The sequence below is a fragment of the Topomyia yanbarensis genome, chromosome 3 (assembly GCF_030247195.1).
Source record: "Topomyia yanbarensis strain Yona2022 chromosome 3, ASM3024719v1, whole genome shotgun sequence".
Classification (NCBI taxonomy): Eukaryota; Metazoa; Arthropoda; class Insecta; order Diptera; family Culicidae; genus Topomyia; species Topomyia yanbarensis.
The window spans coordinates 93,230,377-93,242,801 of NC_080672.1; the positions used below are offsets into that span (position 1 = coordinate 93,230,377).

General features: G+C 38.7%; 1 protein-coding gene across 1 annotated transcript in view; it reads right to left on the reverse strand.

Annotated features, from left to right (window-relative positions):
- The window catches only part of LOC131692211 (ras-related protein Rap-2a), a 459,504-nt gene that overhangs the window by 422,548 nt on the left and 24,531 nt on the right, over nucleotides 1-12,425 (reverse strand). The window contains exon 2 of the mRNA XM_058979124.1: nucleotides 3,358-4,933. Coding sequence (XP_058835107.1) covers nucleotides 3,358-3,492 — 135 coding nt within the window. The 5' untranslated portion in view covers nucleotides 3,493-4,933. The remainder of the gene's footprint in view (nucleotides 1-3,357; nucleotides 4,934-12,425) is intronic.

Here is a 12,425-nt window from a genome sequence, read left to right on the forward strand (position 1 = left end):
TACCCACGATTTTATCAGCTTCATATGAAAATTTATAGTTGGTGGTTTGATGGGCTCTAGCAGACAAACCAAGTTGAATTTGAGTAAATCCTTTCATGAGCATAATTTTCTTATCGTACAGATTCGAAATATACAAAAATTAAATTTACAGTTTTTTAAATTTTGCACTGTCAGACTCCCTTAAGGGAAATTTAAACTAAATAATCAAAAAGGTCGATGAGACTATATCTAGGGACCAAGAAAGAGTATTTTAAGGGCTTCGGTTCCTTAAAAAGAAAACAAATATATGTCCCGATTTTGTCAATTTACCCGTTTTATCAGCCTAAAATTCACAAAGAAGCTGATAAAAACGGGTCTTCATTGTATCGAGCAGGAATTGAGCCCGCAATCTCCCACTCTACAGTTGGATGCGTTAACTACTCCACCATCGAGCAACTGGGATGGCGTCATCACAAACTCACAACACTTTTTCGTGGTCACTGTTACATACTCAGTACCTAAGAATAGGACTTAGCAACCCGCAATGTCTCCTACAATCGATCGTCACCGCCCCAAAAAAAAGTTATCACACATCACCTATGATACGGTATAGCCATTTAGGATATTTTGGATGACGATGAAAAAATATTACCAAAAAGAGTTCATAACAAAACGTATTGAATAGATAGGGTAAAATGACTGGAGATCACATCAAATGGAGTTCGAAGAGCAGATGCGAAGGATATACGCATTGTTTGGTCTGAGTGGTTTGAGACATGTTCACTCAGATTCAATTTGTTGAACATGTTCTCAATCAAACATTCAAATGTGACGCCGTGCATTTTTGGGGCGTGAACTCATTTTATAAAAACATGCATAGGTTAGTGAAAACGTGATTCATTATTCATGATTGTCTTGAATGGTACATTTTGCAAAATATTTTTTTTTCGTGAATTGACGAATAGTATTTTATTCCGTGCGTTTAAAACAAATTATTCAAAAAGTGCAAATGCATGTTAAATTAAATTCAGCCTATTAAAAGATCATATCGATTAATGGTAGGATTTTTAGCAAGCTGATAAGACTGCAGAAAAGTGTTGTTAAGTGGCTCTCGGCTCATTTTGAGGGACCATATTTTTCCATATTCAGGCAAACTGACGAATCACTAAATTCCAAGAGCCAGTGTTATTGTACTAGCAAGACTATCAAAAACATCTATCAATTAGCTATTCTTTATGTGACCGACCTGCAGTCTTTTCCTGATCCAATCTTTACAGTCGAAGTCAAAAGAATTGATCCACTTTCATCTACTGACTTGTAAGTGGGAACAAATTCAACTATGCAGCCTTTCGCACCAATGAAAAAAGAACATGCCAGTCAAAAGCCACAGAGCCTGAACCAACCATGCCAGTCGAAAGCCACAAAGCCAGAAGCAACCCTACTTATTGGGGATAAACTACATAAATGAACCACGTGTTTCTGTCCCTAATTCTCCCATTTAATCAATTGTTCACACATTGACAGGAAACATGAAACATTAACCATCAACCGGCTCAGATCTAACAATGCTCATTTTCTCTACATATTCAACTCTACGGGTATCAGTCTCTAGCTGAACATTTCGACACTGAAACAAAAACAAAACAGTTTCATTTAAACACTACCACATAGACGTCCCAAAGTGCAAGAACGGAGGCTTCTTGATAGCGCCTAGGACTATGAATTTTGGCAACAAGACGTAGTTTTGTAATTTATTTAGCATTTCAGTAAAAGCCATCCTTGAACGTTCGAAATTTTGTACACTTAAAATTGTTCACTGATATTTTCTTTTACTCACAGAATGGTTTCCCCTTTAAAATATTGTCGATTTTGGACAATGAGCTGTTCTCAATCGAAAAACGTGTATAGCTCTGCAGTTATACAATTACAAGCGATAGCGAGTTTCCGTTTTAGCCAACATTGTGCAGCCTGTATAACTTAACAAAAACATTAAGAGTTTTGAAAATTTTTATAAAATAACTTATGATAAAAAACTGTTTTTAAAAGCTCTTGAAAAATAACGCCCTATATCTCAAAAATCGTAGCAATTAAAATGTATCTTCGGAAAAAAAATTCTTGAAAAGTTCTTATACAATTTAGCTGGATAGAATGATCAATCCTAATATTTGAGAAAGCAATTTCGGATCACGAAATACTGCTCATAATCGCAAGTCAGTCCCATGTTCTATGGGATTTTCTGTCTACATGGGACTGCGATAATAGGTAGTATAGTTTGGTTAAATAATCGATTCGGTGACTAAGATAAAAAGAAGGGGTGAATGCCTCTAAAAATCTTTCTCAAAGATAACACACTGCTAAAATGTTCATAAAAGCAAAAGAGTCCCATATGACTTTTTTTTGTTAAAAATGACTTATTTGTTGGATTACATTTTGAATCATCTTTGATATACAATGCACAAATAAAACTACCAGTTTTGTTTGGAAAATATCAAGAAAAATACCAGTACATGGTTGCCCATCCATGAGGTGCAATGCAAATGTACATCTTGAATAGCGTTTTCCTAGACTTGCAATTTTTCATTGTGGGACTTATATACATTTATAGGCAGTAAAACATATATACATTTATAGGCAGTAAGTTGAAGCACAATCAAACCCCCCCCCCCATTACAATTTCGGTCTACTGGAAATCTTATTTATCATCGATGTGAAGCGATATTCGTTTCGAAATGTCGTTTGGTAATATTTATAGAGCAAATAATCTTACGAGCCAAAAGGGTAGTTAAGCAATACTCCCCTTCCCGCGACATCGCTCGGGACAAGTCAGTTGCTTTGAACGTTCACATGTGTCGTGCGAACTGTTTGGATTTTTTTTGTGTCTAACTAGTGCTAACTTGGGTACTAGTTTAGATACATCGTCTAACTACACACCCAAATGGTGCTAGTTACTGACGAGATGAATTCGAAACACAAAAAATAAAATTTAATACTCCCCTTATAGTTTTATAAGTTCTTAAAAACAAAAAAGATATAATTGTAAGTACAACTACGACCCTTTTTCCGGGACGGTTTAAGGGTTAAATTTGGGAAAATTGTCTCACAGCTTTAATATGTTACTACTATTATTTTGAGATGGTTTTGTTATCAAAACAACATAACGTACGACGTTAACATCGCATACTAATACGTTATTTAAAGGGTATGACTTGGCGATCACCCGTCAAACATCGATAGCCAATTGAAGCGACAACCGGAAGCAAGTAATCATACAATCATAACTCACAACTAATCGCCATCGCTTACGCATGACTTCAGCTACGATCAACACCGATCAAGAAAAAAAAACATACACACAAACAAAACCCGCCCCCAACTCACCTCAATCTCTTTCCGGTAGAAATCCTCGATCGTCGGGTCGTACTTCTCGATGAAGCAACCGGACACAAACTGCACGGTGAGGGCCGATTTGCCAACCCCACCGGAACCCAGTACAACGACCTTGAATTCGCGCATTTTGATCCAATTTTTGTTTACAACTCGACTGGCTGTGCTTCTGCTGCTTCGTTTATTGGCCGCCTTGCCAAAATGCACCCGCGAACGGCGACTTACTGCGCGCACACGCAGATATTAAAACAAATAACAAACAAAAAACTTTGGGAGAAATTTCCGCACGATTTTCGCCCTCGATTTTCACCTTCTTTTCCACTGGTGGGGCACGCTCACCAAGCTAATACAACAGCTCACAGAAGAAAAAAATACACGCACGCTCACACAAACACTGGAAACACTGAATTTTTGCTCTGATCTTTTTCCACTGGCGCTCTCAACTGATCATTACAAAATCATCGAAAAATAAAACGAAACGAGAAATAAATGGGCGAAAGAAATTACTACTTGAGCACACTTGAGCTAGCTCGCCCCCCGCACCGGTTCCGTGGGATCTTCCGCGCACGGGTTTCAGCACCCACCGTTCGCCGTCAAACGGACGCACTTTCTTCGGAACGCGACTGGAGAATCACACAACCACCACCGCCTTTATCGCCTTCCTCCGGCCGTTGTTGCCGTGTTGTTGTTGTTGTTGTCGGTTTTTCTTCGCTTTTCTGATTCAGCGCGCGACGCCACCAATTATTATCTCGGTTATGATGTGCTTCCCTTAATCATAACAAAATTTCTTTTGCTTTATATTTTCTGGAAATGATTATACTCGCTCAGCGATGGTGATTACTAAACTGCTGCTTTGTTTTTCCTTCTTACTACTAATGACAACTGCCAGGAGAAACCAGCGGACACATCGAAAACACATACAAACACACGCACATCGGAGAGATACTACGATGAAACGGCTAGTAGTAGGCTAATTGAACAATGAAGCAATTGTAGTTGCTGACGACACTGGAGCACACAAAGACACACCGATAACTTAATTTTGCACGAATACCCTGGTCTGGAAGCAGTTAACGGATGATGACCGACATCGGTCGCCGTCGTCGAGATAAGAACGGAACGGCGCGACCTAACGGCACAGCTTGCTGTGTAATTATTTTCCAAGTTTTTACATTACAAAGATCGTTGACTTTGATGAGGCCGTTTATTGCGCACAGGGAAGGTCGACACAATCTTGTTGTTCACACGTACAGACGTAATTTTCGGGACTGCGGCGATCGCGCGCCGGTTTCGTGCACCGTTTCCCCCTGCTGGAGGAAGGAGAGCAAGTTTGTTTCACTCGTGCCCGCTGCTGGGCTGCTTGCTGACGAGGACACTACACAACCAACAAGCAACAGATCTTGGTTGAATTCCAATCGCGTGAACTCACTTCTTCATCGTCGTCGGCGGTGGCGTCGTCACTTGGTTGGAGTGTTGGTACTGGGGTGGTTCTTGTCGCGGTAGGAGCCGCGCGGACGAGTGTAGAGTGTAGTGCGCGTGGATCATTCGTCATCGATCATTGGTGGACGAGCTAGAAGAAAGAAAAAAAAGGAAAATTTTAAGTATGGTGCGGTATTGACGGTTGGACAATTGGTAGGGTGTCGTGGCTTTTTGGTGAAGAATCTTCTAATTTTGGAAACAATTCGAATATTAGGTGTTTTTTTACAGTGAACTTAAATTAAATATGGCTGTGGTCCAGGAATAGGACATCGAAAAACAGTATTGTGTTTTGTAGATATTTTGCATATTTCAAGAATAGTTTTGATCAGATGAATATAATAATCTTAACATTCCCACACGTATGTGAATGAGATTTGGGTTGCTCACAAGAGTTGAGAATATTAATTAGCATCATGATTTGTTAAAGTAACCCTACGGTGCTTTATCAAGTATGTTTGGAATGGTCAGGTAGGAAAACCTAGGCTTATCAAACCACATTATCACCACACGAGCTTTGTCGGAATATTCCCGGGTTTCTCCAAATATAATTTGTACCAAATTCCACCACCCTGTATTACGAAAAGAGGTTTACAATGTAACTATTCAGTAGTAGGGTAGAAGTATCATTCTTCGCCCCCTCCCTAATTTTCGCCCCCCTTGCAGAACAATTATAAATAATTCTATCTGCTTTACGATCTGGAACTCTGCTTTCGACTATTACTGAAAAACAAACTAAGTCGAATAAAATGTGAAAACTGCCCTATTTTCAACAAAAATATTTCATAACGTATTTTTAGTCGTAAATAAAGTAGTACCTGTAGAGCACTTATTTTCCTGAAAACTAAAAATGGTGACAATTTTTTATCGCGGGGAAAGTTATATAAATTTTGTGAGTAAGCGTTAGAATATTCAATAGTAATGTTTTTAAGCATTGCAGGAATACATGTAAACGCACATCCGCGATTATTATCTTTCTTTAATTAAGTTTGAACAATTTTCAAAAGTGGCGAAAATTAACGCAAGATGAAACTCAATTCTAATCTTCGCCCCTGGCGAAATCCCATATAGCGTTCTTTTCTTCGTATGGGTTTCTATCTTCGCCCCGTTCCACAGTGGTCACAAAGTAGACTATTGATTTTAGTTATGTGAAGTCTTTGAGGAAATTTCTTGAAATAAAACGCTCTTTCTTTCAATCACATCGGATCGTTGACTAATCCTCTTAATAGTTAGTTACGAAATTTATTTTCTTCAATAATTTAGATAGAAAAATACTCACTTCAATTAAGTTGTAGAGAAACTTACCAGGAAGCTCTTGGTTTTCGTGATACAGGGCGTTGTTTGTGAAAGGCCCCTCAAAAACAGTTTTTTCACCATAACTTCTATTATGGAGCTTCAAGCGATTTCTGATGTTCTCGAAAGTAATATAGACGGCTGAAATAGACAATTTTCTAAAATACCATAACCTGTTTTCGCTTCGCTTTTCGCTATTTACAGAGCTATTCACTCTTTCTAAGGTCAATATCTATAACTACTTGGTAACTAAACGAAAGTACCTTTTTTATATACTGGAAAAATAAGAGCGCCACAAGACTGCTCTCTGCCTATTCAGTTGCAGTGAAGATAATCAGATTCTGCAATCTATCTTTGAATCCAGCGCAGTTGTTTTCGATTTCTTAAATATGTTATTAACAATTCAATTAAACTATATCAATTATAATTAGAAAACATTTTACAAACGTAATGTTTGATGTTTTACGAATGTACATTCATGATGTGCGGATTCTAAACAGCACCGAGCAGGTTTCTAGGCTTTCTCTGTAAGGAAGACAAAACCTATCAAAATACAACCTCTCCATTCATTTTTTTGATAGTTTATAGAGAAACAAGCGAAAAATTAATTCGTTTGGAAAGCCTTAATGAAAACAAATACAACGGAGTTTCTGTCTGTGATTAAGGGATTTTTTATATTGAGGTGCAGGACAAAAGGGAAAAATTTGAAATTTTATGAAGGTATGTAGCCTTATTTATATCAAATACTTATCATACGTCTAGCGTAGTACAATGTCTATTTTGCAAAACCCACTTGTGAACATGAATAAATACTAATAGGGTGGGTGCTCCTATAGTTGAGGTGCACCAATAGTTTCAGTAGTGGGTTATACGTCTAACTAAGGTACCAATCATCAACAAATATTTTTTTATCGATTCATCGCCCTAAAATTATGCAACAATAAAACTGGTATCCTTGAAATTTGCTAAAAAAAAACTTTTAAAAAGTTGATGTTCTTTGAATAAGTGCTTCCTTGCACCTATAGTTGACATAGTGTACCTATAGTTGCAAGTCCCATAAGAAATCAATGGGATTTGCAACAATAGGACCAGAAATTAGCGATTGCATCACTATTGGTACATGTGTTCCTATAGTAGTACAAGCGGTTTTGAATACATAAATTGGTTATTAAACAATCTTTATATTTTTCCTATGAAGTAGGGATTGAAAGCTTTTGTTTAATGTTTTAACATTGCCCATAGGTCTATTCATCGATTTTTAGCCAAAGTTTTCCTTGAGTATGCGACTATTGGTACATCCACCCTAATTGTCGAAGTTATAACCATTTTCACAAAAGCGCGTTTTGTCTAAGAGACATCGGTTGAAAACATTTTCGGCAATCGTAGTCACAGCAAAGACGTTTTTGGAAACCATGATTTCGAGATAATCACGTGCAAAGTTTCTAGTATATACCCGAGACCTCATTAGGGAATAATGAAATACGCTATAATGTTGGTTCTACTACTTGGATATTTATAATAATTTGGAAAAACATTCTTAAGAACTTATACTGCCACTCTACGTATAATTGTCTCATGTGTATTGGGTATTCCATTGCACATGGAGTAGTTTTGCGTATAACGATAAGAAAGACTAAAGAATAGTTATTGTTTCGTATCTACACATATATCCTTTTAATTTAAGTAAGCATCTGTAGTCATTTTGGGCATATTCGAAATATTTGAAAGAAATTGAAATTGTTGCTCCAAGCAAACTACCAAAAAATATATCTGTTTCATTCATGATTTACACAAAGAATATCAGTTGATAATTCCAAATAAATTTTTAATCCTGTGCAGTTACGAAAATATAGTGAGAAGCCTTGGGTGTCTTGATTTTTCTAGCATTTAGAGTATTTTTCTAATAATGCTATTTAGTTAACGAATGGTTTGTTCGTTTTTGCTATTCTCTTTCGTTGGCGCGTACATCGCCTTCCTTGTTCGCGCGAAATATCGAGAACACTCTTATGGCGTTTTCGTGTTTTCTTGGTGCTACACCGGTGTAGTGCAAAGAAAGAGATAGACTGATTACACCCAAGTTTGAATGAGTGTAACACCGACTACACCGGTGTAGTGCACTGTCCAAAACGAATATGCCATTAGTAGTCCATGCTCTTCGTGCATCGACACTCGCGAGTGCTCTTCAACGCATTTCTCGCTTGCGAGATAACAAAGCACACGAGACTTTGCGAGAAAAGCTTCCTGGATATGCCCTACATACTAGATGAAAGCTTGGGTTTCTTGCGAGGATTCCCGCTCGAGATTTTGCTTCACCAAGTCGCGAACGATGAAGAGCGCTAGGCATGCTCTGCACATGACCGCAAATCAGTCCCATAAAGATAGGAAATCCCATAGAAGACGGGACAAATATGCGATCATGGGCATATCATATTTCGTACACGCTCGCGAACGAACGAACTTGGAGTGCTTCTCGCTCGTTTCGCAACACAACACAACATAACAAGACTATAAATACAAGAGCTTGTAAGTTAACGTATTATTTGTTTGATAGTTAGTTTTTGAAAATATAATCTGGATTTGTCTAATCTTTTCTCTATTACCAATTCTGTGATATTGTAGCATGATAAAAGTCGTGAAATTGTGTGTGGGCGCACGGGGGCGAAGAATAGAGCAAGAGGGGGGCGAAGATTAAATTTAGGGGGACGAAAATTGAAACACATCTTGATTTAGAATATTGTTCTTTTTTCGTTAATTTAATGTTTGAAATCACTTTTATTCAGGATTATTGGATACTATATGATACGTGATGAGAATGATAAAATAAAATTAGTTAGAGCAATTCAAAATTGTTGAAATTTAAAGTTTTTCTGCAAACAAATGTTTTAGGGGGGCGAATTATAGTACATTTACCCTACACTGTGCCAGCTCGTGCAGTCGAACTTCGACTGAGTTATCGTCCATATATGAGCATGTATGTTGTTCTGTCTAATGAAGTTTTCTGCTTCGACTAACTTATTGAACCCTGTTAGAACTGAACTATGCACGTGGTGGAATTGTATATGTACGACATCCACCAGTTTAAGCTCCAGTGCGAATTCTAGTTCTAACATGAGTTTGTTTGGCATCTGTTCGGGAACACTTAACTGTATTCCTTCTGCACCTTAAATTGCGCAGTTGTTGTTATTAGTCGTTAAATATTGTATAAGCTACATTTCGCAAACCTGTTTGGATGACTGAGTACAAAAAAAATTGTTCAAGTGTTCAAAGCCTAGCCAATCTGGAGTGGAACTATTTTCAATGTGGCCAAAAAGCCGGAATATAAAAATTTAAAAATGTTCTGTCAAGTGTCATAAACAAGACTGCACAATCACGCAAAATTTATCATTTCAAGTTCTGCTATCTTCCTTTGTTTTGAAGAAAATTATCATAAGCGCGAGCGGGCACCGCAATATACTGAGAAACAACTCGAAAAATACGAATTTGCTGCCGTACACTTCACCGTAAACACTCGGCTCGGTGAAGATTCATCATTTTGTACGGAGAATCGTACTTCCATGTACTGTAATTCTCACTCACCCACACAAGAAGAAGCTTGTCCGATTGTCCAACTTTTCCAGGAAACATGAGTCGAAAAGTTCTCCATCTCCACAGACAACAGTGAGTTTTTGTTATAGAAGTGGTTAATTATCCAAACTCGTTTGCTCATATGAGTGATAATGCAATGCCGGCGCACATTTTTGCACCATAAATTAAGTGGAAAGGATGGCAATTACACTGACAATATTAAAGCAACATCAGATGAAACTAAATATGCCGCCAAATCGAAATTCGAGCCGAGGGTATTGGTGTGAGCAGCCATTGCCGAGAAGGGTGTTTCAGTGGCTTTAATCTGGCAAACCAAGGCTAAAGTGACAAAGTGGGACTTCAAATTCGATGTTTTATTTTCAATGTAATTTAGCCTAAAAACTTTCAAAACCCCTCTCGAAGGTTGATGGGATTGACGGTATTGTAAACATCAATAGATTCAATATAGTTATCTAAATACCTTCGCTCTTTTTAGTTTCTATTTACACCAAGTTCTACTACTAGAGGTTAATTAGTTCTCATATTAATAATCCACCAATCATTATGACTACTCAGGATTTGATTTATATAAGAAGCCCGCTTCAAAATGTTGATTACAATACGCCTCGATAGTGATGTATCGAGGATGCCGAGAGGGCTGATATGAGCCTTTTTCTGTTCTATACCTTTCCTCTATTTATCAGCTAATAACCAACAATTAACCAGTAACAAATAGATAATTGAGTCTTTCACGTGATGATCATAACTTAAGCTGTATCTTGTGCCTGTCTAATCTATTACGTCTCTCATATATTGTCTTTTATTTCTTCTTTTTGAGTCCTATACTGCCATCCACACCCGCTTTCAGCTCGGTCAGCAACGTTGGTGATAGCGAGCGTCTTAACACTCACACATTCTCAATCGCGGTCTCAAGTGGGAACCTACAAAAATGCCCTCACGCACGTGATTACGAATCGGTCACGCAAGGAAGTCTATCATTGATCCTAGAAGCCTAGGTCCATGCCTTCAGCTGAACCAATTAAGGAAATACGCTCATACCTATTAGACAACACGTCTCATGGCGACATGACCGGGAACCTTATCGATATCCCACTCTCTGCCAGAATTTTAATCGCGCACCGAAAATTTATATCAGACTCGCGGTTCGCGCGACCATTCAGGAACACTCGCAAATATGTTACAAAACCACGTCAGCGTACAAACGTTAGAGCCCCTCGCGATTTCACAAGCAACCTACGCCCACGAACTCACAAACATGATTACACCCCTGTATTAAGGTGATCGTCTCAGCACTCATAAACTTACCAAAGCGTCAATCTACAAACTCCCGTGCTCGCGCCATCATGAGTCGGGATCGTTCGGAAGTCTCTATCCTCGGTACCAGCAGTCATATTAATTAATAAAAAAAATGAAATTTAAAAGTTAAGAAAAAATAACTCCCATATCCACTAGGCAAAAAGTTCCATGGTGACATGACCGGGAACTCTAGTGATATGGGGTAACTCACTCCCTGTCAGAATGTGATCCGTACACCGAAAACTAAATGAATGACGGTCCGCGAATATGTGAATGGCCGCAGGGTTTCAAAATCGAATTTATTCAAGCGAAGTCACATACACGCGAGCACACGCGACAAACATGTCGACATACGAACGCTTAAGCCCTTCGCGATCATCCACGCACACCTATGCCCGCGATCGCGCATACTTGATAACACTCCGGCAATTATGACTGGTTTTTACCAACAAATTTTCACGCTAGTGAGAAATTTTGGTTTTTACCAAATTTTCCTCCTTAGGGTGAAATATAGCATAGTGCTTTCGCATAGGCCTGCTAAGCCAAGACAAGTTTCGGCTTCACTGTGTCTCATCGGCATAAACAGAACTTCTGCTCGAACGGGACATCACGTTTTATCAGTCGTTCGTTTGAAACACAAAGTGTGTTTTAGTTTTAAAGGATTTGCGTCAAGCCGGCGCTAATCTATTCCGACAATAAGTTAGTGTCGGTTTCTGATGAGGTGAAACCGAAACGCAACAGAGTATGAATTATGTGAACGTTTTAGTAGTTACGTTTTAAAAGTTACAAACGCGGTCTCAAACGAGAACCTGCAAACGCACGAAATCATGAATCGGTCACGTCCGGGAATCTTTACTTTTCATTCTAGCAACTTAGGGCCATACATCCAGTTGGACCAATTAAAAAATAAAGCTCATATCCACTAACTAGACCACACGTTCTACAGCGACATGACTGGGAACTCTAGTGATATGGAAGAACCCACTTTCTTCTAGAATCTGAATCGCACCCGAAAAAATAAGTATCAGATTCACGGTCCGCGCGAATATCTAAGAACACGTGAATGCGAAAGACACACGGTTATAAAATACACGCGATGTTACATACACGTTAGCACACGCGACATACAAACGCACACGCGATCGAACACGTTTGCGTACAAATGCTCGAGCCCTTCGCGATGATACACGCTATCGCTAGTCCCTACACCCGCCCATACCTGAACCATACAATGAATATCACATTCAGAATCACGCCCCGCTACAATTGGTCTAAAGCAGTGTTTTAGTGGGCGCTATTCGCCTGTCTCGTCTGCGAATTGTAGTATGTGGTTCTGACGGGGAGCCCTTCCGAGAACCTAGCTCTACAGCTCCAGTAGGACAACTCTCGAAAACAAATTAGCCTAAAACCTT